This window comes from Phycodurus eques, chromosome 14 (assembly GCF_024500275.1).
Source record: "Phycodurus eques isolate BA_2022a chromosome 14, UOR_Pequ_1.1, whole genome shotgun sequence".
Taxonomy (NCBI): domain Eukaryota; kingdom Metazoa; phylum Chordata; class Actinopteri; order Syngnathiformes; family Syngnathidae; genus Phycodurus; species Phycodurus eques.
Window position 1 is genome coordinate 15,160,653 of NC_084538.1, and position 26,828 is coordinate 15,187,480.

The 26,828-nt window shown below is 40.9% G+C and overlaps 5 protein-coding genes across 13 annotated transcripts in view; 3 read left to right on the plus strand and 2 right to left on the minus strand.

Annotated features, from left to right (window-relative positions):
• LOC133412796 (uncharacterized protein KIAA1522 homolog) overlaps positions 1–5,206 on the minus strand; it is a 39,883-nt gene extending 34,677 nt beyond the window's left edge. For 4 of the 6 annotated variants that reach the window (XM_061696443.1, XM_061696442.1, XM_061696439.1 and 1 more), the window contains exon 1: positions 2,816–2,895. In XM_061696443.1, the coding sequence (XP_061552427.1) occupies positions 2,816–2,830 (15 nt within the window). In that variant the 5' untranslated portion in view covers positions 2,831–2,895. Of the gene's footprint in view, positions 1–2,742; positions 2,896–4,928 lie in introns of those variants that run through there. The other 2 variants (XM_061696440.1, XM_061696441.1) reach the window with 2 other exon arrangements.
• LOC133412799 (syncoilin-like) lies at positions 5,073–9,869 on the plus strand. Of its 2 annotated transcripts, XM_061696448.1 has the most exons (6): positions 5,073–5,250; positions 5,714–5,793; positions 6,550–6,995; positions 8,349–8,759; positions 8,829–8,953; positions 9,193–9,869. In XM_061696448.1, the coding sequence occupies exons 3-6, from the start codon at positions 6,555–6,557 to the stop codon at positions 9,245–9,247; spliced, it is 1,032 nt and encodes a 343-aa protein (XP_061552432.1). In that variant the 5' UTR covers positions 5,073–5,250; positions 5,714–5,793; positions 6,550–6,554; the 3' UTR covers positions 9,248–9,869. The 2 variants fall into 2 exon arrangements, with proteins under 2 accessions (XP_061552432.1, XP_061552433.1); XM_061696449.1 differs by having other exon boundaries at positions 5,073–5,793; positions 6,550–6,944.
• rbbp4 (retinoblastoma binding protein 4) lies at positions 9,524–13,321 on the minus strand. Its single transcript, XM_061696446.1, has 11 exons — positions 13,224–13,321; positions 12,649–12,796; positions 12,427–12,572; positions 11,576–11,749; positions 11,362–11,477; positions 11,113–11,273; positions 10,909–11,035; positions 10,751–10,828; positions 10,361–10,495; positions 10,177–10,287; positions 9,524–10,072 (listed from the first exon to the last, which is right to left on the minus strand). Exons 1-11 carry the CDS (start codon positions 13,237–13,239, stop codon positions 10,010–10,012), a joined length of 1,275 nt encoding a protein of 424 aa, XP_061552430.1. The 5' UTR covers positions 13,240–13,321; the 3' UTR covers positions 9,524–10,009.
• A 78-nt stretch (positions 13,322–13,399) lies between these two features.
• On the plus strand, positions 13,400–18,251 carry zbtb8os (zinc finger and BTB domain containing 8 opposite strand). Its single transcript, XM_061696450.1, has 7 exons — positions 13,400–13,589; positions 15,747–15,771; positions 15,850–15,971; positions 16,038–16,120; positions 16,406–16,458; positions 16,556–16,592; positions 16,661–18,251. Exons 1-7 carry the CDS (start codon positions 13,508–13,510, stop codon positions 16,745–16,747), a joined length of 489 nt encoding a protein of 162 aa, XP_061552434.1. The 5' UTR covers positions 13,400–13,507; the 3' UTR covers positions 16,748–18,251.
• A 1,644-nt stretch (positions 18,252–19,895) lies between these two features.
• On the plus strand, positions 19,896–24,480 carry khdrbs1a (KH domain containing, RNA binding, signal transduction associated 1a). Of its 3 annotated transcripts, XR_009769827.1 has the most exons (11): positions 19,897–20,274; positions 20,740–20,867; positions 21,108–21,224; positions 21,293–21,439; positions 21,516–21,640; positions 21,731–21,986; positions 22,102–22,178; positions 22,255–22,316; positions 22,410–22,583; positions 24,161–24,222; positions 24,300–24,480. XR_009769827.1 is itself a non-coding variant. In XM_061697007.1 (10 exons), exons 2-10 carry the CDS (start codon positions 20,184–20,186, stop codon positions 22,517–22,519), a joined length of 1,113 nt encoding a protein of 370 aa, XP_061552991.1. In that variant the 5' UTR covers positions 19,896–19,999; positions 20,093–20,183; the 3' UTR covers positions 22,520–23,488. The 3 variants fall into 3 exon arrangements, 2 of the variants coding, with proteins under 2 accessions (XP_061552991.1, XP_061552990.1); XM_061697007.1 differs by lacking the exons at positions 24,161–24,222; positions 24,300–24,480 and having other exon boundaries at positions 19,896–19,999; positions 20,093–20,274; positions 22,410–23,488; XM_061697006.1 differs by lacking the exons at positions 24,161–24,222; positions 24,300–24,480 and having other exon boundaries at positions 22,410–23,488.
• The last annotated feature ends 2,348 nt before the right edge of the window (positions 24,481–26,828 follow it).

A 26,828-nucleotide genomic window follows, 5' to 3' on the forward strand; every position in this document is an offset into this window, starting at 1 on the left:
GCTTTATAATTCTTCGCTCACTATCTCTGAATTGTTTTCTCTTTTGTTTCTTTCGAAATGTCCCTTGAGGTACTGAGATGTGGCAGAAATATGGCAGGAGTCCACACAAGCACTTTCAAACCCCTGAACTAACTTACAAATTCCAAAGTCCAACTGTTGTGTAGCCCCAGCGAACGCATTTGGACATGAAGCATACCACTGATGTGTAGAACACATCCCGATGTGCACTTGGTACAGTTGTGCAAAAAATATCATGATTATCGATTAATTCGAATTAATTTGTCAGGACGTTTTTTTAACACTTTCTGTGGTTAAAAGTGTGTCCTCACTGTTGCGCACTGCTTCGACTACTAACATGGCTGGGAACAGAGAGTAGCTTGTTTACATAAGTACAGTTACTGTTGCCAACTAGTGATGTGGTTGCTATATTTAGTGACTTTTCCGACCCCCCTTGCGACTATTCTTCAAAAAATGACCAGCAAGTTTGATTTCAGCAGAGACAAAAGGACCGTAGTTATTTTCATATTGCTTTCCTTACTAAATTAAATGGAGCTAGGCGAAAGGCAATCACAGAGTAAATCGTCATGAACATTTTCAAAAGTGGGAGCACTCATTTTGACATCTGTAAAGAAAAAAAATATGGATATCTATTTCTGTGGGTATTGATGCAAGTTTTAAAAAAATAAGTGCACTGAATTACATTTTTTTTTGTAAATGTTTCAAAGATTGATTACAGAAGAAATAAAGTAAATCCGAGAAAGAAAATTGTTTTAAATAATGACATTGTCATTTTCTTATATATATATATATAAGAAAATATATATATATATATATATATATATATATATATATATATATATATATATATATATATATATATATAAGGGAAGGGTAAAATTAAAATCAGATATGCTGTGATATTTGTGGGGAAAAAAATAAATAAATAAATAAAATCAAATCAAAATAGTAAAGTGGGGTACACTCATACTAATTTTAAACATCTTAAATTATTTTTTAAAATATGAACAGTGATGAGGAAAAACAATTGTCACGTGTGTGCTTACTATTCTAATATTGTGGGGTGTACTTGAGATGACCAACACCGTGCACCACACACATAATCAAAGCTTCAACCAGCAATCGTGAGTAGTTGATTGGCCCTTCAAAACCGATTGATAGTACGTTTTCAGTTATTCTATGAAAATGCTATGACTTATTTTTTCTCACTTTAGTTCTGAAGTGACATTAAACAGCCCTGTCACAAATAAGAATTTTCATCCTGTAGTGCTGTAATTAGTCACGTGTGTGCTTACAAGTCCAAGTTAAGTCACAAGTCACTGCTGTTCAAGTCCTAGTCAGGTTGCAAGTCTTTTAACATATTATCAAGTCAAGTCTAAACTCGGCGGCACGGTGATCGACTGGTTAGAGCGTCAGCCTCACAGTTCTGAGGACCCGGGTTCAATCCCCAGCCCCGCCTGTGTGGAGTTTGCATGTTCTCCCCGTGCCTGCGTGGGTTTTCTCCGGACACTCCGGTTTCCTCCCACATCCCAAAAACATGCATTAATTGGAGACTCTAAATTGCCCGTAGGTGTGACTGTGAGTGCGAATGGTTGTTTGTTTGTATGTGCCCTGCGATTGGCTGGCAACCAGTTCAGGGTGTACCCCGCCTCCTGCCCGATGACAGCTGGGATAGGCTCCAGCACACCAGTGACCCTAGTGAGGAGAAGCAGCTCAGAAAATGGATGGATGGTTGAGTCTAAACTCATCAAATTCATGACTCGAGTCTGACTCAAGTCCAAGTCACGTCACGAGTTCACACCTCTGGTAACTACTTGCGGGCGCAAGCTCGTTTCCTTGTTTTTGTGGCAAATGACTTGTAAGACATGTTATACAAAAGCTCAACACAACCAGTTGCTCATCTACTTGTGTCCGGCAACAGCACAAAGTTATTTCCGAATTAGCTGTCATTCCGTTTCACGTCACATTCAAAGAGTCCGTGAAACGGATGAACTCGTTGTTGCCCACACATACAATAAGCAAACGAAAACCAAGATGGCCTCTTGTATGTTTCAAGATCCGAGTTAATGTAGTTCGACATTTTTAGGCAGACATAGATGACAGAAAATGACATCCGCTTATCTTTCCTCAGGTCGAAGGTTACCTGGAGCCTATCTGTCAAGTAAATATAGATTTCTTCCATGTTTTACGTAAATATGTCACTTTGAAAACGTTCTTTGGTAATGTGACAGGCTGGCTTCGTTTGATTGATCAAATGTAGTCAAACATCACTAGTACATAAATTAGATTGGCTTAACAGAGTCATGTGAAACAGATTAAAAGCAGCATTTCTTCTTAAAAAAAATACTCTAGTAAAAAGTATGTTCAATTAAACGTAATCTGACAATTGTTGGTAAATGTGTGCCCCGTTTAAGATTAAAATCATTTCAAAACTAGGTTCATCCAGTCTAACAGCCAAATGAAGAAACGTAATTATTTAAAACACGTTAGCACAAATTTTTTAAACAACAACCATCCATGTTTGTGTAAGACAAATATTGTTTGTGATAAGAAGCCACTGATGAGTTACTCATCAGCTAATCCTATTGATCAACAGTTTCACTCATCAGTCTTGAGTTTCCTCCTAGGCTGACACAAACACACACACACACACACACACACACACACACACACACACACACACTTAATCTACATACAAACACATAATCATGAGCATGTACCTACTGTAACACCCCATAGATCTTCCCCCAACCATCTCCTGACCCATTGGCGCTAAGAAGAAGAAAAAAAGCTTCACCTCAGCCGGAACCATGGCCTGTCTTCTTCCCAGTAGCCACGTCTGTGTTACAGTCTTGTCTGACACTTCCTATATCTCCCTTTCAAGCCAAAGCATCTGCTGTGCCTGAGGTGATTACATAATTCACCTGTAATCTCCATGGGTTAGGTACATACATGCCCCGGCATGGCAGGCTAGTGAAGAAGGAGCACTAGTATGCGACACACCCTTTCTAAACAAATGGCTGCGCCTCAGACTGATCTATAGCTGCAAGTAGACAAGCTAAGAACCAAAGGATTTTCCTTGCTGTGCGACCTGAACTGTTGGTTGTGGAGTTTTGTGGGTTTTTCTTTGGTGGGGGGCCTCAACTTCCAAATTCCAAAGTCCAGACAGGTAGCAGACAAACATGGGCGCTTCTCTCTCAGGTTAATCAAGTACGAATTCAAACAGCATACAGCAGCATTATAATGTACAGTACAGTACATACACTTTCACACACATCAGAGGTGGAAAAAGTATTAACACTCTGTACTTAAGTATTGTAGAGGTAGAGATACTTGTGTAGCAAAAACAACAACAAAAAGTGCTGATTCAAATCCTTAAGTAAAAGTAAAAAAATACAGACTGAATTGTACTTAGTACAAGTACAAAAGTAAAAATGTATGTTTACTGCAAATGATATATACTGTACAATACTCATTTTGATAACTTGACACAATGGGAGAAAAAAAAAACTTGCACAGTGCACAGGAAATTTTCCCTCTTTTATTATCTTCCATAGGGCTCATACTCAGGCTTCTATGCTATCAAAACGTGTTCCCATAGTTTTACCAATGTTGTGAACTAGCAGGAAATGCTAAATTAGCTAATTATAATGACTGATTTTTGTATTTACCTGTAAAGAAATTTTTTTACAGATTAGATTTATCATTTTGGAATGCCAGAAACTAGTGTTTCTAGACTATCACAAGACAATCCATACAACATAAATCATTGTTTGTTGCTAACAATCTAAAAAAAATATATTAAGTAAGACCAATAGTGGCGGCACGGTGGATGACTGGTTAGCACATCTGCCTCACATTTCTGAGGACCGGGGTTCAAATCTCAGCCCGTACCTGCATGGGTTTTCTCCGGGCACTCCGCTTTCCTCCCACATCCCAAAAACATGCATGGTAGGTTGATTAAAGACTCTAAATTGCCCGTAAGTGTGAATGTCTGCGCGAATGGTTGTTTGTTTCTATGTGCCCTGCGATTGGCTGGCGACCAGTTCGGGTGTACCCCGCCTCTCGCCCGAAGATAGCTGGGATAGGCTCCAGCACGCCCGGGACCCTTGTGAGGATAAAGCGATACAGACAATGGATGGATGGAAGACCAATAGTGGGGAATATCTTGCTTCTCCCAATTTGTTGCGTCATTGTCATTGTAACACTTCAATGTTGCCGCTGTCCGTTTTTTTTCGCCTCATAAGAACACAAGATCTCAATCAATCTTTTTTTTGTCATGTCGTGGAGATGTTGACAAAGGTTTTTAAAAAGAAATCTATTTTGACAAAATAAGGAGTATGAAATAATGATTTTCATTTTCAAATCTAGGTAGCAAAAGTTAAAAGTATGAATGACTACTCAAGTAAAGTCCAGATACTCGAAAAATCTACTTCAGTCGAGTCACTGAGTATTTGTACTTCCTTACATGCCACCAGTGACAACACACACATATTGTCACTGACTGGATTAAGCCAAGTGTGTGAGCTCCACGCTGTCAAACCAAGCCAGTGATGGGAAACAACACAATAGTCTTCATTGTCATGAGCTCCGCGTATGAGAAGCGAGACGTGTCTTAAATTACCTTTACTTATGATCCCTCAAGGCCACACTGAGCAAATATCCCACACCTACTTTTTAGGTTTTTTTTCATGCCTTACGTGCCTCTACTCAACCTGAATCAATTTCTCACATTACAGTTTTGTGCTCTGAGCTACTGTGGTCAAACCCATAGAAATGGCGATTCCATCGAGCTTTTGTTATTTTTGTACAAATGTGTTCCAATAACCCCTCATGTGTATTAGTTGCATTGCCATGTGACGCAGAAAGAGAGAGGAAAAACGAACGACATTGACGACAAAGATGCCTACCTTGTTAAACTTGAATGAACCGGATGGCTTGGGTTCCCTTCAGCCCCTCTCCATTTGCAGCCTTCTTTCCACTTTGACTGCAAAACTTTTCAGCGACCCGAGCAGGCAAACTTCAGGTGAAACATTTCCGCGAAAGTTAAGGAAGAGTCAGGATTAAGCCACTCCGGATTCGAGTACCGACACGGTTTGTCAGCTCAAGTATTTGTTTCCTAGGTGTCAGTCGTTCGAGGACGCCCCGCCGGGACGCGGACGGAAAATGGCAAGAAGAGGTGGCGCTCGGGTGGACATGTAGCGGCCCACCTGGAGGAGGCTGGCCACTCAGGTGTGGGTGCGGCCCCGGGTTCAGTGTAAGGAGGACATCTCGTGGCCAAAAGGGAGAAGTACATCAACGATAGATAAATTATATCGCTAGCTAGCTAGCTAGTTAAATAGATAATGTTTCAGTACTTATTGCATAGCTTGCTGTTTTGTAACAAGGAACAGCTGAATGACAACATTTACAACAGATGTTTGATGCATTAAGTGACCAATAGATTTCCTGTTTCCTGTTTTTTCCTGGTTCCTGGTATTTAAAGGTATTTTTCATCATGTTGTTCACATTTTGATGTCATGAAACCAAGATGAAACTTAACAATTGATCAACAGCACTTAGCCATTGTGAGGCTTCAAACAGGATGTTTTCAGAGGGAAGTGGTCACTGTGTCGCAGAGTGTCATCAGCAGGTTGTGACAGAAATACGAGAGACTGGAAGATTCTTCAAGGATTTCCTCTGGGATCCTTTGCAGCTCTGTCGTCACGGCCATCTGGTGTCGTCCACATCTTCAGACTGGGTCCCTTGGATGACCCCCTCGAGCTTGGGAGAGAGGTGAAGAAAAATCACAGAGCCAGGTCGGGTGACTAGGAAGGTTGCACCAGCACTCTGATGTTCTGCTCAGCCAGGAACTGCCAGATGCTCAGGGTTTTCATGGTGGAGCAGACACGAGTTGTCCTGCCACAATGCTCGCCTCTTCTAGTGCACTGCATGAAGAAAATGATCTCTTATAGTCAATAGTCAAGGCACATAGGTCCTCAACAGTTTTGTTTGATAAAACTGAAAAAAACTGTAAATACAATAATTTATTTCACCCACGAGGTTATAATGCACAGTATATATTATGGGGTCATACAGCGCATGTGTACCAGGCTGCAAGAGGCACTGCTTTTTGATCCCCCGTGGGGTTCTGACAGAATTGAGCCTAACCCATAGGAGATAGTGTTACCACACTGACTCCAGTCGTTATTAATAAGCGCAAAGTGGGCCTCTGTTTTGCTAGCGACACAAACACAGCATGGAGATTTTTATTCTTTAAACCGTGGACCAATTTGATCTACATCTCTCTGGACTGCCACTTTCAAACTGAGTGAGTATCGGTTGAGGACCAAAATGACCTGTAATTGCTTAATGCTAAATGTTATTGACTTTTACTTTCCTTGTTCTTGTTATGCTAAATACTTTGAGTGAGCAGGTCAAACCACAATTTAATATTTTACTAGGGTGATTTCCTTGATTATCATCTGATTAATGACTCTTCCAAAAATAAATGAGTCGTTAATCAGTTCTCTTTTTTGCCTTGTCTTGCAGTCGGCATGGACAATCAGGACAAGGTACCAACTGAGGAGCCTCCCACAGACCTCATTCAATTTATTGAAGACATCAAACAAAGCACTGATAATGGCAACTTGGACAGGGACAACATTCCTAAGCTGGACAAGTCCGACATGGAGAACATAGGACAGATGTTTGAGCACTGTATCGAGCAGGTGTCCTGTTTGGAGATGCGGAGAGAAGAGCTGATACAAGAGTTCCTGTTTCTACAGGAGCCCATGAAGCACGTTGTGGATCAACTGAGGGGAAATCTGGTGGAGAAGCGGAGACTGGTTACTCTGGCTCAGATGGATCACATGGATGTGTTTGAGGAAGTGCAGCAAGTGAAGAAGAAACTCTTCAACACTGCCAGAGCCTGCATCCACAGCCAGGTGATGCTCGCTGAACAAAAGTACAAGGTGGCTCAAGCGGCTCTTACAATGGTAGGACACCAACTAGGTCCTTTTGGACTCACAAGCTAATGCTGCAGGCTATTGTTCTCTGTATTCTGCAGTGCATGTAGTGTGATGATGATCATTTAGCTTTTACCATGATATTGTTATTGTGAGTAATTTTGGGTTACACAGCTAATGTATTGTCTTCTATCTTTTTTGCAGTTTTTCTTTTTTTTTTTGGTTACAATTTCTAATTTCAACCATGGATTGTTTAATATTTCTTTTTTAAATACAGTATATGACTGACCAATACATCTTAAACACTAGCACAATCTATTGAGATCCAATTCAAGAGCCGAAGCAAAGATAATAATGCTCAGTTTAAATGACATTGTCAACGATCCTGTATATTAATATACCAAGGATTTTTTTCTTCTTCCTAGGAATTTGCTTTCACCCGCGTGGATTTGTCTTTGTATGATTTGAGTTTTGTATGTTTGTAAGTGTATAACATCCTTTCGATAATTATTTTTACATCAACCTTGATTTTTTTTCATGATAAAAAAGTATTATTTTTTAACATTTTTGTTTTAATGAGGAGAAACATGTTAATGTCATTGAGAAAACAAATATATAGTATTTTATCAAATTATCTTTAAAAAAAAAAACTGACCTTGTGTATCAAGAGTCAAAAGCTGTAAAGACAAACTATAACATTCCCTCAGTGATTCGGCAGGTGACAAACTGTTTAAAACTTGGGAGGTCTGCCTCCTCTGGGAACCTTAATCGAACTCCCAAATAATTCTGATTGTGTTCATGAAATTCTGGATCTCAACTTTACCCTGTCCTTCACTGAGTGAGTCTGTAGGTGACAAATGTTGACGTCTTAGTGGAGATCTGCACAGTTGGTTTTCAGTTATCCATCAATTTTCTGTACCGCTGATCCTCACTAGGGTCGCGGGTGTGCTGGAGCCTATCCCAGGTATCTTTGGGCGAGAGGCAGGGTACACCCTGAAAAGGTTGCCAGCCAATCGCAGGGCACATATAAACAAACAACCATTCGCAATCACATTCATACCTACGGGCAATTTTAGTCTTCAATTAACCTACCATGCATGATTTTTGGATGTGGGAGGAAACGGGAGTACCCGGAGAAAACCCACAGAGCCACAGGGAGAACATGCAAACTCCACACAGAGGGGGCCGGATTTGAACCCGGGTACTCAGAACTGTGAGGCAGGATATGTGAGGCAACTGCAAACCAGTGCCGCTGGTTTTCAGTTGGGTGTTAACAAATAATACCTGGATGCCAACACTGAGCATTATTATCTTGGAAAGTTTTTAACTTCGAATTTTAGTGATAATATTTTTAGGCTATTTTTGAGACTCATCTTTTCACAGGAAGAGCTCAAAGCCCAAGTCCAATGCCTGACAGAGGAGTTTTTTCAACGCCAGGAGTCCCACCAAAACCATCTCAACTCTTTGAGGGATCTGGCCAAGAAGCCGTGCAGACAGAGAGCCATGAGCGATATCAGCCTGTGCCGTCAAGCCTCTGTCCATCTCCAGCGCCGGCTCAGCGTCAGCATTCGGGAGTTGGAGGGCTGGTATGAGCCCCGACTCATAGCACTGCTCAAGAGGAGGCAATTTGGAGAGAAGGCCTTGAGAGTGAGCAACGAGGAGACAGTGATCTTAAGGGCCCAACTAGATCCCCTAAAACAGGAAGTACAAAGACTGGAGGAGCAGAGGTCCTGTCTCAAGCAAAGGCTCAACCTGATGCAGCAGGCGAGGGAGGAGATGATCACGCAACACAAGGTACAACCCATCCAGAATTTAAGATATATAAAGGATGCTTCATACCCATCAAAATGTTTATCTATGCAGGAGGCTGAAGAGGAACTAAAAGAGGCTCTGAGGAAACTAATGCTGGACTTTGAGGTTCAAATAAGACATAAAAGAGATTTGGAGGCTCGCACAAATGATATTTTAGAAGAGATGGCACATCTCAGGTGAGTTTCAAAAAGTTTGATTTTGACATTCCATGAGAAATCATGTGAATACTCAGAAATGTGGTTCTAAATCAAAGTGGGTTGAGTTAGGATAATGCATCAACAAATAAAATTACATTGAGACAGGACTTGGTAAACTGTGAATATGGCATGTTTTTGACACAACCACCTGTGTTAATTCCTAACCCACAGTGCCAACACCTGATTTTACAGGAGTCTAACATACATATTCTTTCTAGAGTCTGTGATGAAGCTACTGGAGAAGAACAGCCAGAGGATTCTACTTCCTCTTAGGCCAACTGATGTTGAACAGCTTTGCATACAATTTGTTTTAAAAAGTTTATCAAATACAAAACATTATCTTTGTTATAAATAAATTGTAACAAATTGTTGTTACAATTTATTTCCTTCTTACACACAATCCATCCATTTTCTATAGCACTTGACCTCATTAGGGTCGCAGGTGAGCTGGAACTTAACTAGCGGATTTTGGGGGAGAGGCGGCCACACCCGGCCTGAACTGGTCACAAGTCAATTGCAGGACACTTTCATTCACATTACAAACACCCATTTACTCCAAATATTTATTATGAATATACTTAAGTACACAAGAGTTCAGATGTAGCAAAACAAAACAGAAAATGCAGAGGGAAACAATGTATATTATGCAACACGAGAAGGAAAATTCTTCTTTTGAACAAATAAAGTGGAAACCGTATGTACATTTGTATAAAAATGGATCTTAGTAGAAATGTGTTGAGCATAACTAACCAATTCCAGAAAAGATGAGGAAAATACACTCAACGAAATAAACAACCAGAATGACAATTTTTTGATAAATTTCATTACATCGGGGTTAAATAACTGGGATGACTACCAAATCTTTAAAAAAAAAAAAAATTCAGACTGATCTTAATTGCATCACAACAGCAAGTAGTGATTTTCTCCAAAAACACTTGGCGCCCAAAATGTAGATTTAAGAGAAGTGCTTATGCACCCAAAAATGGAAATAGATCATTCGAATAAGCTGGTCAGAAGAAAAGATGGAGAATGGATTCATGCCTGAACCTCAGAATCTGCTACTCCTTCTGGGTCTTCATCATTGTAGATATTTTCAGCCTGTAGAAGAAAAAAAAAAGAATACATAGGTTTGCAAAAATTGTAATTAGGACAATAAATCAAATTACAACAAACGTTACATTGCCCACGTATTAAGTTATTACCATTTGCCACACTTGCATGATGTTGTCCTCCGACACAGAACAGATGACCCATGGCTCGTTGGGATTCCAAGAGAAGTCAGATATCTTTGCTGTGTGTCCACCATGGATGAACTAAAACAACATTTGTGAGGCACTGTACATCAAGCTAAATGCCCAAATTAAATAGCCAAATGTCACAACAGACCAGCAGCTCAGGAGGACCATCCTCTGCATCCTCGGGAGACTGCTCCTCGCCGATCTTACTGAGGTCCCACACGTTTAGCCTCCGGTCTGTGCCGCTTGAGGCCAGGATAGTTTCGTTATGAGGAGACCACTGCACCTATTTGGCAAAAATGGGACAGATGTTACATTTCCACTACTAGACTGGCTCACAACCATATACTACAGCAAATCTACTCACTAACACTATGTAGTGTTTCAGAAATATTTTCTTTCAGGCGCAGCCATCAATTAATAATTTTTATATATATATATATATATATATATATATATATATACTCAGCTAATTCTTTCTTAGTATGATTATAAATCAAACAGCAACAATAATCTAATCACACTGACTGATTACTTTTACCTGGAATATTTCATCTTTGTGAGACTCAAAAGAATGCAGCTTCAGCTTCAGATTCCTCAAATCCCACAGAGCCACAGTCTAAAAACACATCCAACATTCAAATCAAGTTCCACTGAGAATAGTGAGAACGGTGACCGGCATGAAGAGTGAAGACCAGCCTTGTCTGCGGAGCCAGTAGCCAGGATGAACTCGCTATACGGATTGAAAGACAAGCAGTTGACCTCAGCAGTGTGGGCATCAACTGCGTGACTGGGCTTGGAGGTGTTATTGGATCGTGTGTCCCAGCTTTTCAAAGGAATAAATAATTAGGTTTGAAACCAATGTTGTGCTCTATTGTTTACACATAATTCAATTTGGCTTACATCATGAGTTTCTGGTCGTCAGCCACAGACCCAAAGAGAGACTCGTGGAGCAGGTGCCAGGAGACGTCCTCCACCACGGCGGTGTGGCCCGTGAAGATCGTCTTGGCATCGACTATCTTTCCCTCCTTGGGCACTGTGCTAATGTCCCACAAGCAGATGGTCTGAAAAGAAAGCAGACAAAAGTAAGAAAATGACACAAGAAAAATTAAGAAATGGTAATTTCACTTGTTTAGTTATAATAAAATTCACATGGTCATCTGAAGCACTGAGGAGGCAGCCGCTTAGGTTTGGATTCCAGGAGAGGCCGTAGCCCTCTTTCTGGTGACCTCGCAAGCGAAGATCCGGAGTGCACTCTCCAGAAGGGTCTATAATGCAAAAAAACAAAAACCACTATAGTGAGATTGGTGTGTGAGTGAGTGAGTGAGTGAGTGAGTGAGTGAGTGCGATGCGGCCTGATCGTTACCTGGCTTGGATGGGTGCTTAGTATAATCAAAGACCAGCACATCACTGGTGGGGGTCTTGGTAGCGATAATGCAGGGATTCTGAGGCATGTAGCGGGCTCTGTTGACTTCTCCTTCATGATTAATTTTGATCTCGATCTCTATCTTTCCACTCACAGAACCAAAACCACCAAACTCTGTAACACACATGCACCCATTTAAAATGGATAGAAAGAAATAATTCAGATTAACAGATATAATATTTTGCGCATGATAACATTACAAAATAACCACTTCCACCTACTGAAATCTCAAGGGACTTGCAAGTCTGTTTATAACAAATTTGTACATTTCTCATTTAAAAAATTTTTTTTTAAAAAAGACAAATGAAAACTAGGCCACTATTTTTTTTTTTTTGTAAAAGGGAGGTCACACTAAACAGTTGCCACTGTAACATTTTCTGTTTGTCTTTTATTATCAGTAAGAATTCTCTAATGTTGCCTCCAAGTTTTGCACAGAACAACATTTTTAAAGTGAGTAATAATCCTAATGCCTACACCAGTGATTCCCAGTGTGCCATGAAAGACTGCCAGTTGTGCCACAGGAAATTATTCAGTTTCATTTAATTGAGTCAACATTTATCTGTTTACCACAAATGTATCTTTGCTCAACTAGCTATGCCAGTCACATAGTGACGAGCAGAATAATTAAATGCTCTTTCACTCGATGACAGAAGACACAATTAACCTCTAATCCACCTTTTGTGACAGTTTAGTTTGCTGGTGGTTTATGAGGTTTTTTTTCCTGATATAAAATTTGTGCCTTGGCTAAATAAAGATTAAAAGACACTGGCAAACACTATACTATGCCTTACCTCCTTTCTCACTGTCATAGTGGGAGGCATCGAACTGTGCATCATCATTGGGGAGCTGAACACTAGCAATCACAAGGTGATTCTGCTCATCTGAAGTGTGTGTCCCTAGAACCAGCCTGTGTACACTGTAATCCTTTCCTTCTGGTCTGTGACGATAATATTAATACATGTCATTTACATTCAAATCTTCGTGATGTTTCAATGAAGGCGGTGTTCATGTACCTGGTGACATCTGGCAGCCACTGGGCAGTGAGACTGGGCCACTCCAGGGCATGAGTCATGACCAGGTCGTAGAGGAAAGGGGTGTTCTTCTTCCAGATCTTGTACTCCTCGTTGATCACCCTCTCCTCCACAGCATCGTCAAAGGCAGCTACAAATACAGCATTAAAAGCGGTAATATACGTGACAGACGGTTGGGTTGTACAACAGCCAGACACTGCCTAACTTGATAATTACCTCCAGGGTTTATTTTGGTGTTAAGCTAACATAAGGACACGTTTGTAAAGTGAGACGACGAAGAGAATAAAATTTAAAAAAAATCACACAGTCCGCACAAGCGCTATCCACAACTCCAAGTGGATCAAGAAATTAGTTTGTCTTCCACGCACTAGTAGATTAAAGGCTGTGTTGTGCACGCTCGTGGCAGCTAACGCTACGGTAGCTAACAGCTAGCTTGCGCGTTTGCAACAATGAGATCAGACTCGCCGACACCGGTCGAACTACTCCAACGCTTTTGAGCTCTCAGGGCAGCCAAAACCTATTTTAGCCGAGTAAATCCGAAAAGTGGCCATCCTTACCGTCTTTGTCAGCCATGGCGTCTTTGTTGGGAAGCTAATAGCGGACTTGTAAAAATGCGGATTTCAGGGGCGAGCGCTTGCAATGGCGCCAACTCCAAGACCACGATTGTCCAATCGCTGTAAAGGAAACTCAACCGGAAGAGCGACACAGCGTTCGCGCCCCGCCCCCAGCGACCATGTTGGAAAGTGTGGACGCTGTCTGTGGAGTGCGGCACAAGACTGAAGTTCCTGTTGTCCCTTTCAGAATCTCTGGTCTTTCTACGGCAAACAACCCCGGGAGCTAAATGGACGACCGCCAGCTTGACCTGACAGAGGCGCAGATAGAAACCAAATCGAAGTACCCTCCAATCAACAAGAAATATGAATGTGAGTGAAACGTAATAGTAGAAGTGCTATCTTAACTTACTCACACAAGATAGTATCGTGCTGTATTCCATTAGCCGTCTTCAACAGAAATGACAAGTCGGGTTTGACGATATGGCCTTAATAAAATCTCTGATTTTTAACACAAAAATCTAATTTCGAATTTAATCAAGTTACCCTCTTATAGAAAAGCAAGTGACAAAAACTTTTTTGGGTGTCTGTTTTTTTTTGTTACTCTTCTCGGCTTTTCTTGCGGCACGTAGGGCGACTGGTTAGAGCATCTGCCTCACAGTTCTTAGGACCAGGGTTCAATCCCCGGCCCTGCCTGTGTGGAGTTTGCATGTTCTCCCCGTGCCTGCGTGGGTTTTCTCCGGGCACTGCGGTTCCTCCCTATCCCAAAAACATGTATGGTAGGTTAATTGACAACTCTAAATTACCCTAATTGTGAATGTGAGTGCGAATGCTCTTTTTTTTTTTGTATTTGCCCTGCGATTGGTTGGCAACCAGTTCGGGGTGTACCGCGCCTCCTATATATATAGATATATCTATAGATATCTATATATATATATATAGAGAGAGAGACATATCTATCTATCTATCTATCTATATATAGTGAACAAAGACCTTTCTTTGATGATTATTTGTCATGTCATTATGTCATATTTGTTATTTGACATGTCAAACCACCACAGTGTATCACCAACTACTGCCGAGGAGGACATACTCGGTGTCAGATTTAGTTTTTTTTGCCGTAAAAAATAAGTTTTTTTTCTTGAATAAAAATGACCATGATCTATCTGTCCATTTTCTATACCACCTGGTTAGTTTTGTGTGAGCTGGAGCCTCTCAGCTGATGCCAGGGGAAAGGGGGACTAAACCTGGACTCTGGCAGTCATTCTCAGAGGCACTTATAGAGACAGACCACCATTCATGCTCTCAAGATTTACATTGACACCGGATGGCAACTGAACTCAAGCTGTATGCACTGATGTGGAGTGTATCAATATACCATCAGTGACAGCCCTGAAAAAATGCCCCCTTTGTCAAAAGATATGAATACACAATCCTTAAGAATGTTTTAAATGTTCAACAATTTCACACAATAAAATGAGCTGTTAAACTGCATGGCGTGACGTGTATGACTGTTGTGGAAAACCCTACCAGCTCTCTTGCACTCTTTTCTCGTGTACAGTAGAGTTATACAAATTAGGCAGGCAATGTCTGCAAAATATTTGCAGCTTGGAAGCACATACCTCAGGTCAAAAGAATAAAGAAATTAATCTGTAAAATTGATTAATTGTTCAGCCCTAGTATCGAGTATGGCTAATTTTGATTGACAGTTAAAATCGACTGAACTGATTTTCTAAAGTAAATATACAGTGGGTACAGAAGGTTTTCAGACTCCCTTAAATTTTTCACTCTTTGTTATATTGCAGCCATTTGTTAAAATCATTTTAGCTCATTTTTTCCCCTCATTAATGAACACACACAGAACCCCATATTGACAGAAAAAAAACTTAATTGTTGAGCTTTTTGCTGATTTATTGAAAAAGAAAAACTGAAATATCACACAGCCATAAGTATTCAGACCCTTTGGTGTGACACTCGTATATTTAACTCGGGTGCTGTCCATCTCTTCTGATCATCCTTAAAATGGTTCTACACCTTCATTGGAGTCCAGCTGTGTTTGATTACACTCATTGGACTTGATTAGGAAAGCCACACCCCTGTCAATATAAGACCTTACAGCTCACAGTGCACATCAGAGCAGATGAGAATCATGAGGTCAAAGGAACTGGCTGAAGAGCTCAGAGACAGAATTGTGGAAAGGCACACTTAAGGTTCCTAAGAGCACAGTGGCCTCCATAAAGCTGAAATGGAAGACGTTTGAGACGATCAGAACCCTTCCTAGAGCTGGCCGTCCGGCCAAACTGAGCAATGAGGGAGAAGAGCCTTGGTGAGAGAGGTAAAGAAGAACCCAAAGATCACTGTGGCTGAGTTACAGAGATCCAGTCAGGAGATGGGAGAAAGTTCTAGAAAGTCAAGCATCACTGCAGCCCTCCACTGTAATGCCATGTAACATATTCCCACCATTACTTTCTCTCAAAAGCAATATGTAAATTTTGTCCAAAATTATGACCATGTTTTCTTTTGTTACAGACTTGGATCATACAGCAGATGTACAGTAAGTGTCCTGTCATGTCAGAGTTCACAGTTTTCAGACACTGTGATTGGTGTGTTAACATTTTATTACCCTTCCAAGAATCCACTCCTGGGGAGACACTCTGGAGGAAGCCTTTGAGCAATGTGCCATGGGCATGTTTGGGTATATGACGGACACCGAAACTGTGGAACCGACTGGTACTGTAGAAGTGGAGTCAGAGGGTGAGAAATCGGATCGCAATCAATAATTCAGTACAAATAGTAATGCGTTCCTCTGGCCATCAACAGGGGACGACTTGGAATCTCTGCTCTTCCACTTCCTAGATGACTGGCTGTACAAGTTCAGTGCAGATATGTTCTTTGTTCCCAGGGTGAGTATTTTTCTCACAGCTTGTGTAAAGCCTAAAAAAAAAAAAACACCAAAGTGTTTCAAGAAGCATACAAAGTTCTGTTTGTATTGTAGATGGCAATCCTCTGCAAACTGCATGATGGAGAAGCCTCAGAATTTTGCATTTAACACAAAGCCAAACATTAAACCAGTTTACAATGTAGGGATGTGCTTAACAAGTTGTTGACATTGTTACAATATTTCTAAAATAACATTTTTATTATTGTTACAATCTTAATTGTGGTTTTATTTATCTTTTTTCCGACAGGAGGTGAAAGTGTTGTACATTGACAGAATGCATTTTAGGATTCGTTCCATTGGGTAATGTTGACTTCTGCGTGAAGTTTACCTGAAATGTATCTGTCAATCTCATTTATCCCACCTTTCTCATCCTGTGCCCTAATCTTTTGTGTTGAAGGTGGGGTGAAGAATTCTCGCTGTTGAAGCATCCACAGGTACGATTCCTGCCAGAAGGTTGTTCAGAGGAAAATGACTATAGTGACAGAATTTTTTTTTTTTCTAGGGTACAGAAGTGAAAGCCATTACATATTCTGCAATGCAAATCCACGATAAAGAAAAACCAGAGATATTTGCAATTGTTGATATCTGATACTGTACCTCAAGATGTTGATTACGCGACTTCTTCATACATTTGCGGCCAAATTATATGGCCTTTTTTTATTTAAGAACTTGATCATGGAATTGTAATATATTATTTGCTGCGCTTATGTTCTGTGACAGGTTCAGAATTTGATACTAAATCAATCAATCAATTTACACAGTATCCAAATGATTCAATCATGATTGATTATGATAATCAAAAAGTATGGCTGTTAGGGAATATTTATTGCATTGAGAACATAATGCCTCTTAAGTACATCACTAATGAATATCCATCCATCCATTTTCTATAGTGCTGGTCCTCAAAGTCGTGGGTTAGCTGGAGTCTTACCCCTACTTAGTTTGGGCGAGAGGCAAGGCCTCATTATACTCCCGCGACAGCGCCCGCATTGCATCACACGACCGACTCGTTGGGCCACGTGACACTTGACACGCACACGGCACAAATTGTCGCTGCGCGCAGAATGCCGCGGAGATCATCTCTCGTGATTGGTCCGTTTTAGTCACATGCTGTGATGACGTACTCAGCTTTCCCCTGTGTTCAATACAACACCATCTTTAAAATACAAAACACCTCCGCCGCCGCCTTCTTGATCGATTTTCCAATATAATTAAGCGCATCATTTGGTCATCTAGGTCCATTTTGTTCTAGCAGGCACCGTTCCGCGGTTGCCATTATTGTTCCTTGTTTGGCCATAAAATGCAGAGGAAACTTCACCCTGTGGTGTCAGAGCCAGTACCAACCGGAGCGATAACCCCGACTTGGAGGAGAACTGCAGCACATTTTCAAAACTGTGCGCATCGGTTGCACTCGAGTATGAAGACAAACTGTGGGCAGGATCGCCGCCTGTGCGAGTATAAAGAAGCCTGCAGGGTACATACGGGGTTAGTCGCCAGTCAATTGCAGGGCACATAAGTACAAAAGACCATTCACACTCGCGTACACTTTTGGACAATTTACAGGTACATCTCAATAAATTAGAATAGTATCAAATGCCTAATTGAGTTAGGTAGTTCATTTCAAAAAGTTTAATTCATAATAAAGCGATGCACTACACACACCGTGAAATATTGCATGATTTTTTTAATATACATGTATAATTTTTATTTATAGCTTTTAGCTATCAAAATTCGCCATTTCAGGAAACTAGAATATTACGTAAAAAAACAATCAAGAGACTGACAATTATTTTCAATGTGGAAATTAAGCAGGAAGAAGTGTGTATCAAATTGGTGGCCCTTTGCATTCATTAGTATCCAAGAAACAGCTCTGTTTCAAAATGGTTGGTGGTCCTGTTGTAAATAGACATTTTATTTGTTGTTGTTACTTTTGCTAAGTAATAAATATTTTGAAAATAATGTAATATTAAAGCAGTTTTGCACGTTTGTGGATGGTTCTAATGACACATAATTGTTATTGTGTCAAAAAGTGATAGTTACTGGTATTACAGTAGTTACTCCTGACACTGATAATAAATGTTATGCAACACCTACCTTGCATGTTCTTCAAACATTACCCCATTAATTCCATGTACTCGAGCAAGTTAATGAAGAAAGTAATAAACTACCCATCCATTTTCTACAACGCTTATCCTCAGCTGACTTTGGGCGAGAGGCGGAGTACACCCTGTGAACTGTTCGCCAGCCAATTGCACAATCATTGAATTTATGTAAAAATTGCTGGTTGTGGTTGTTAGGGGCCGGAAGTAACAAAGTGCAAATACTTTCTTACTGCGATCAAGTAGATTTATTCAGGTATCTGTACTTTGAGTATTTATTTTTCTGACTCTTTTTTTTTTTCCACTTTTACTCTACATTTAAGAACAGATATACAGTGTATATACTACATTCTACTCCTTAATTTGTCAAAATAGGCTGGTTACTTTTTTCAACCTCTGCGGATAGCAAAACGGATCTCAATCAAGACCGCAGTTGACTTTACCCAAGGGCAAAAACAGGGACAGCAGGGATATGGAACACATCCAGGGAGCATTAACGACAACAGCAACAGATGTGGAGACGTGAAATGTTCGCCATCCGTGGCCTTCTTTATGAGCGTTTTTTGATGTTGTCGGCTCCAAGAAAGATTTGTGGCGTATGACACAATTGTGTCTCGCGCCAGCCTAAAAACCACCAGCTTCTGGTGTTCTAAAATTAACCTACAAATATTGTTTTGTTTTTCAGGTATCCTTAGGGAATCTAGGATTTGTTTTTTTGTTACTCGTTAGCAAATCTGTGGGAACATGTTTTGAAAGCATAAAGGTCGCTTGTTTCTTTTTAATGAAAGAGCGAAACAATTTTGTGTGCAATTTTTCTAGAGCAGTGATTCCCAACCTTTATTGAGTCAAGGCAGATATTTTACAATTGAAAAGTCTCACGGCACACCAACAAACAAAAATGTCACTAAAAGTGGATTCACAAGTCAATTATACACTTTGTGCCATCTAATAAAAGAGTATTTATTTGTTCTGTCTTTATATGCCGCTGGCGTAGATAGGTGAACAAAGAGACATTATTTTTTGTAAATAAATAATATTCTGACCAATTGAGTGAAATTTGATAATTTCCCGCAGCACACCAGAAGAGCTCTCACGCCACACTAATGTGCCACGGCACACTGGTTGGGAATCACTGTTCTAGAGCACTTTAACAACCACAGCTGTAACAATACGCTGTACATAAAACTAATAATACAATAATTAAAATGTTATTTTCTAATTAGGACATACGGGAGCTTATTTTACATTGACATTGAGCATAGAGAAGGTATGTGTCAAAATATGTATTGTATACAATTGACAGTAAAAAATATATTAATGCTTTTGTACTTAAGTACATTTAAGAGTCCACTTATTTAACTTAAGTATAGGAGTTGAATCAGTTCTACCTTTATTAGTTGTTTTTTTTACAAGTGTCTACTTCACTCAGTGTGAATACATTTACCACGTTCGCTAGTTCTACACTAAATAGTAAAGTAAATCTGGTGTCCGTGGTTTCCATAGCTTTCATACTAGTACAGTGTTTTTAACTTTTATGGACATAAAAAAGTGATACCAGTAGATTTTTATTATTAATATTTTTATTCTTAACATTTTTTAAAGGTTTGCCCATTTTAGGCGGTTGACTATGACGTCACGTCCTCCGCTTGCCTCTCTTCTTCCTCTCAATCAAATACAGCTGCGCCATTTCTTCTTTGTCCATTGACGAAAGCCATCAGGCAGCATCAGACGACAACACTAAGGTATCACGACCCCGTGGACCAGGCGGACTATTGTTACCTTTTGCTGGTTGAAATCTCAGCGAAGCGAACGACGCTTCGTTGTGTTCCATTCAGTGGCGTTCGCGAGGGGGGAGCTTAGCGAGTGCTAACAAAGGCTAAATCTGAGTCCGCCATCGCGTCGAGGGCCGTTCACGAGGAACGCAAAATGGAAGACACTAAATACCTACCGGAGCTCCTGGCTGAGAAGGACAGCTTGGATTCATCGTTTACCCACGCCATGAAGCTTATTTCTGCAGGTCAGTTGCTTTGACTGCTTATTAGCTATGTGGAGCTAACTGCTATCAGTTGGCTCGTGGCGCGTGTTTTTTTTCTTCCTCCCTTTGTAAAGCGTTGAGACGAGCATCCGAACAATGGCGAATTAAACACGTGGTGTTCAAACGATGTAGGTCAATCTTGTCTGGGTTTTGACCTCAAAATTAAGTTACTTCAGTTTTTTTATTTGTGTGCGTGTGTGAGAGTGCGCCAATTAAGAGCTTTAGCCCTGTTATCGACGGCCGTCGCCCATTTGATCTAGTGGTCTTAAGTATGTATGCTACGTTAGCGTTATTTGGCTGCGGTTTTGGGCTAGAAAATGACCCACATTTAATATCGAGGACTGTTAATTTACACAGATTGTGCGAGTTGCCAGAATATTGATTTAGTACTTGGTCGTTACATGTCCCCGTGTTATAGTTCGTGTATTCATTGTGGTCCCTCTGCAGAGATTGATAGGATCCAAAAAGGTGAACCTAAGAAAGAACCGGAGAAGGAGACATACCTGGATCTCTTTGCTACAAAGACACTTAAGCTCAAAGAGCGTGTACTTATTCCATCCAAGCAGTATCCCAGGGTAAGTGTTTTTGTTTAAAAAAAAAAAAAATGCTAGTCTTGTCTCCTAACCATAGCAGCGCTAAATGGTTCGTGTTAAGGTTACTTAATTTAGAGAGGGGGTTCTCTTTGCTCAGCAGATCATGAATGGTTCTAACCTGATTTCTGCATGAGCAAACTGCCATCTCTTGATACTTAAACGGGGGGGCCACCATAAAAGACGCTAGCCTACACTGTGCTTATTTATGCTTAATCCCTCAAGGTCAACTTTGTCGGCAAGCTTCTGGGGCCTCAGGGCAGCACAATCAAAAGGTTGCAAGAGGAGACTGGTGCAAAAATTTCCGTTTTGGGTAAAGGTTCCATGAGGGATAAGAATAAGGTATGTATGATTTTAGATTTTCTCAATTTCTTCATGCCTTTGTTTAGTTGCACTATCTGCTGATTTAGGAAGAAGAGCTGCGGAATGGCGGTGAAGCTAAATATGCTCACCTTGCCTTGGAGTTGCATGTTTTCATTGAAGTGATGGCACCTATTCCTGATGCCTACCTCCGTATGGCTCATGCTATGGATGAGGTCAAGAAGTTCCTGATCCCAGTATGTGACCCTCACATTCTGCAACATAGGGTTAACTTGGATAGTTGCAATTCGTTTAACAAGTGTATGTTGTTAGGAACCTGGTGAGTATGACCCATATATGGACCCAAACTTCCTCAATGGATCTCACGATGGCTCAGCCAGGGGACGCGGGGGGCATATGGGAAGAGGTCGAGGTGGACCACCGGGTGCCGGACCAAGGTTAGACAAATGCTATTAGTAACGAGCCTACAATTGCTCTCCTACATCAAGGACATGCTACTAATATTAACATGTGGCTCATTTCCACAGAGGTCGTGGACTCCCCCGCGGTGGCCCTCGTGGAGGTATGCGCGGCGGAGCCCCACGAGGAGGAATGGGCCGGGGCAATTCCAGAGGCGGGCCAGCCGGTAGAGGTGGGCCCTCAGCTCCCAATCGAGGGGGCTCTGCCTCACGCTCACGACCCCCTGCAGCTGGGGCACCGAGAATGCTCCCTGCTGCTGCCCTTTCCCACCAGCAGGTTCCCCCTTCAGGTTCCCAACCCAAACCTGAGTCCTATGAAGACTATGTAAGCTATTGAACATAGCTTTCTTATTTAGATGTCCCAATAAATGGTTTATCAAACGCACGTCTTGACATCTTTTTGCCATGGTAATGTACTCAGTGATTTATCTTCCTTCCAGCCTGCTTATGAGGATTCATATGCAGAGCCAGCCTATGAGGGGTATGAAAGTTATTATAACCAGCAACCTGTTCCCACGTAAGTGAATATTCAGACACAGATCAGCTATCCTGTTTATTACTCTCAGACACCTTATGCTTAAATCTCTTTTCAGGGATACTGAGTATTATGACTATGCTCATGGAGAGCCCCAGGAAGCCGCCTATGACCAATATGGTAAGTATTCAACACAGTACCTTTTTTTTTTTTTTTTGTAGAATTTACAGTAACGTCTTGATTGTCTTTCCTTCCCCCCCACGTCCCCATCAGCCCAGGAGGACTGGGAGAACCAATGGTCCGCTGCTGCAGCTGGAGGCAAAGCTGCTCCAGCCAGGCAGTCAAAAGGAACCTATAGAGAGCATCCCTATGGAAGATTTTGAACAGCTACTGGTAGAGAGTTGCCGTGGCAACTGTCTTCGATTGTAACTCACTTAACGTTTCAAAGTAATTTCCCTCATTTTCCTCCCTTTTATGGTTTTGTTTATTTTTATGGTTTTGCTATTTTTAGTATACATTTTGTTGGATGTCAGATTTTGCAGGGGTGAGAAGATGCGACGTTTTTGTCATGGTTTACTGTTTCCATTTAATAACTGTTACGATGAGTAGTTGGCAGTTCCAGCGCGACAAACCTAAGAGGCATTCACATTTTAGCGATATTTGCTGGTTATATTTTAATTGTCATAACAAAAAGTTAACGTGGCGAAAGAAAACATTTAGGATGCATATTTAGTCATTTACAAACGGAAACAAAAGAGAACAAATAGCTTAATTTGCATTGCAATATAAAATAAACCTTGTTTTATGGTCCAACACAAATCTTACGTCATGCAACTTTTGTATTTTATCTAGTGACCTAAATCTTAATAAAATTTAGCAAAAAAAAATATGCTTGCTAATCTGATTTTGTCACCCAATTACTTATTACAATTACAATTCTTGAGGCCAACCAGTTCTCAATGTGTGTATGGGAGGCTGCAGCCTACTCAATATTTTGTACAGTGTAGGACAACTGTATGTTTCAAGACGCATTAAAATGCATAAGTGTGTACGTTTGGCTAAATAGGATTCTAAATGCGTATATCCAAATGTCTTTCTGCAGTGCGTTGTTTCAATAAAGTTTCTAGTTTCAGTTTAAACGTGATTTAAACGTGGTATTTTGCATTTGTTGTACTAAACAAATTTCCGCTGGTGAAAATGTATTTGACGCTGAATAAGCTACATGTGTACTGTCAGTCTGATTTTTCTTCAAAAGAGCAAAACAGTGTTTTGACATTGAACTTAATGTTTTTCAAATTTTCTAAACTACACTTGTAATGTCACCTACAATAATAAAGCTCATCATTCCACAAGGTAATGGTCTGCCAAATATAAGTTGGACTTGATGATATTCTGCTTGAATATGTATTGTCGTCAACCTTTAGTGTATCTCCAACTCTCGAAGGCATCAGCCACTTGAAGTAACTGAATCTCAACAGTATTTCAAACCAAGCTTGCAGGGGTCTTGACTTTGAAGCAAAGTCATGCTGGCTGCTTTTTTATAAAAGAAAAAAAATCGCAGAGGGGAGGATTCTAAAAGCCAAAAGATCGCCACAAGAAGGTAAAACTAACCAACTCTCTTTATTAGAGCATTGTTTTATATTGTGTCAAGTATAAGGTAATTTATCATTCCAAATGCATAAATGCTCGAAGTACAAAATATGCTATCAGCTATACCGAGCAAAATAAGCCGTACAAAAAGACCAGAAATGGTTGTAATGCAACTCTTGCTCAAAAAACATAATCAAGACTCAATACCTTATTTTTATTTTGACAATTTCTGTGGATTGTAGATGAATGAAAATTAGTCTATCATAATATATTACATATAACAATACATGTGGTAGTTATATCCCAATAATGGAAAAAATGAGTTGCATAAATAGATCATGTTAGACTTGCATGTTTTGTGTCTGTATGTGAGCGTGTGAATGGCTGTTTAGTGTGCTTTTTTGTCTGCGAGCTCATTTTGTGTCTCTTCATAGGTTTTTAGTGAAATGTCTCAATGCTGGAGACAAAACAACTTGATCAACCCTGAGCTATTAAGGTCGGTGAAAGAAAATTGTAGGACATGATTGGCTCAATGGGCTTAAAGACTAACTGATATTTACTGTGCTTGAACAGGTCCTTTCGAAAGTGAGGATGCTTGTCATCGCTGAACCTGGACTTCACTTCTCGGGATGTTTGAGAAGTCATTTTTACCCCTATGAGGATTTTTAAAATGTATATATCACGTTTACCCTTTTTTAATACAAATCTAAATTGCAATGTTATGTTGCCTTCAATAAAGTGTTTTTTATTGTAACTAATGTATGAGTGACTTATCACAAACAGAACATGATGTAATTAACAGTGGGTTAGTCCAAGTTTATAGCTCATGAAGGTGGAGAACCATTTTAAGGGTGATCAGAAGAAATGGACAGCACCCGAGTTCAATTAATGAGTGTCACGGCAAAGGGTCTGAAGACTTATGGCTGTGATATTTCAGTTTTTCTTTTTTAATCAGAATTTTTTTTTTTTTTTTTTCTGTCAATATGGGTTGCTGTGTTTACATTAATGGGGGGGGGGGGATTAACTTAAATGATTTTAACAAATGGCTGCAATATAACAAAGAGTGAAATATTTAAGGGGGTCTTAAAACTACGTACGCACTGTACATATACACATCTGGGTACCTCTGACTGAGGACCCCCCTCAATGTAACTCAACTCTTTGTAGAGCACTTTTAACAAAAAACAGCTGTAAGTGCTAAACATAAGCTTCAACATAAAAAAAAACTGCAAGAAAGTGACTAATTGTATAATAATATATAATACTATATAATAATACAAGTTTGCTATTTCGTAACGCTTGGGTTTTTACAATGTAAAAGTTGCTGCTGTGGCAAAGGTCCAGCCATGAGACTCCAGACTGGACCATGTTATGTAAATTAGCTATAGTTCAAATGGTGTCTACCTTTTATCTACATGTTGTCACAAAGGCAAGAGCCAGGCTCACCTGAAATTGCACAATCGGTCACGAAAAGAAGAAATGGCACAGTTCAACAGCCCCATCTACTGGTAAAATTACTGTACTAAAACAGGAGGCGATTGGGAAGTGCCTGATGTCTTTCTTCACATCTCCAATGTTTTCAGAAACTTGTGGTTAACATTCTGATTTTCCATACACTGGCTAATTTTGGCCTATTCAATATTTGTGTGTTACATATTTAGTTGTGCAGATCACATAAAAATGCAGATAACGCACAAGGTGAGGCAGATAGAATTCTGCCTCCACAGTGGTAGGCAGCCTCCTTTTGAGGAGTTGTGGCAGCCACACTGAAAGGGGCGTACGAGAGCACACAAAGTCACATTGGTGCCGTACTGCAGACCTAATTTCCTCTCTGTGGGAGCCATGTGGTATAACTGTCGCCTATAATGAAAGTCTGGAGGTTTTTTAGATGAGTGAATAATAAAGGTTACATACATACATCTGAGAGGGCCCATTTTGTTAAACTCGATCACTAATGCTATGTTGCAGAAGGAAGCTCGTGAGCCATGAAGGTAAATTTGCGTGCAGTTTAATAAGTGGCGCTAGTCAGATCATTGTTATACAATATTTATCACATCACTCATGGATGTAAGAAATTTGACGCTGCACCGATGCGCCTGTCGATCTCCCGTTCCATTCTTCGCTCACTCGTGAACAAGAGGAGCTTTTTAACCACCTCTGTGACCTTGACCCCAGAGATAGGAGAGCCCGCCTCAGAGGTCCCAGATTCTGCTTCCTCCTCCCTATCACGCCCTTCCAGGTCTCATTGTCATTGCCCACGTGAGCATTGAAGTCCCCCAGCAGAACGATGGAGTCCCCAGGGGCAGTGCTCTGCAGCACCCCCTCCAAGGACTCCAAAAAGGGTGGGTACTCTGAACTGCTGTTTGGTGCATAGACACAAACAACAGTCAGGACCCATCCCCCCACCCAAAGGCAGAGGGAGGCTGCCCTCTCGTCCACCGGGGCGAACCCCAACGTACAGGCGCCGAGCCGGGGGGCAATAAGTATACCCACATCTGCTCGGCACCTCTTGCGGTGGGCAACTCCAGATTGGAAGAGAGTCCAATCCCTCTCTAGAGGACTGGTACCAGAGCCCAAGCCGTATGTGGAGGCGAGCCTGACTATATCTAGTCGGAACTTCTCGACCTCACACAGCAGCTCGGGCTCCTTCCCTGCCAGAGAGGTAACATTCCACGTCCCTAGAACCAGCTTCTGTAACCGGGGATCAGATCGCCCAAGGTCCCTGCCTTCGGCCACCGCCCAGCTCGCACTGCACCTGACCCCTATGGCCCCTCTCGCAGGTGGTGAGCCCATGGGAGTCCAGTTCGTCGTTATCATAAGGGGTCTTTGAGCCGTGCTTTGTGTGGTCCTTCACCTAGGACCTGTTCATCATGGGTGACCCTGCCAGGGGCATAAAGCCCCAGACAACTTAATCCTCGGATCATTGGGACACACAAACCCTTCCACCACGATAAGGTGACGGCTCAAGGAGGGGAGCAGATACAATACCAACTTAAAAGAAGCCGTGCTTGGGAACTGAAGCAAGATAGCATTTTATTAATTTCCTGAAAAGTAGTCATATTGTAGGTGCGAAGACTCCGTCCGACAGCGACGGTTTGTATG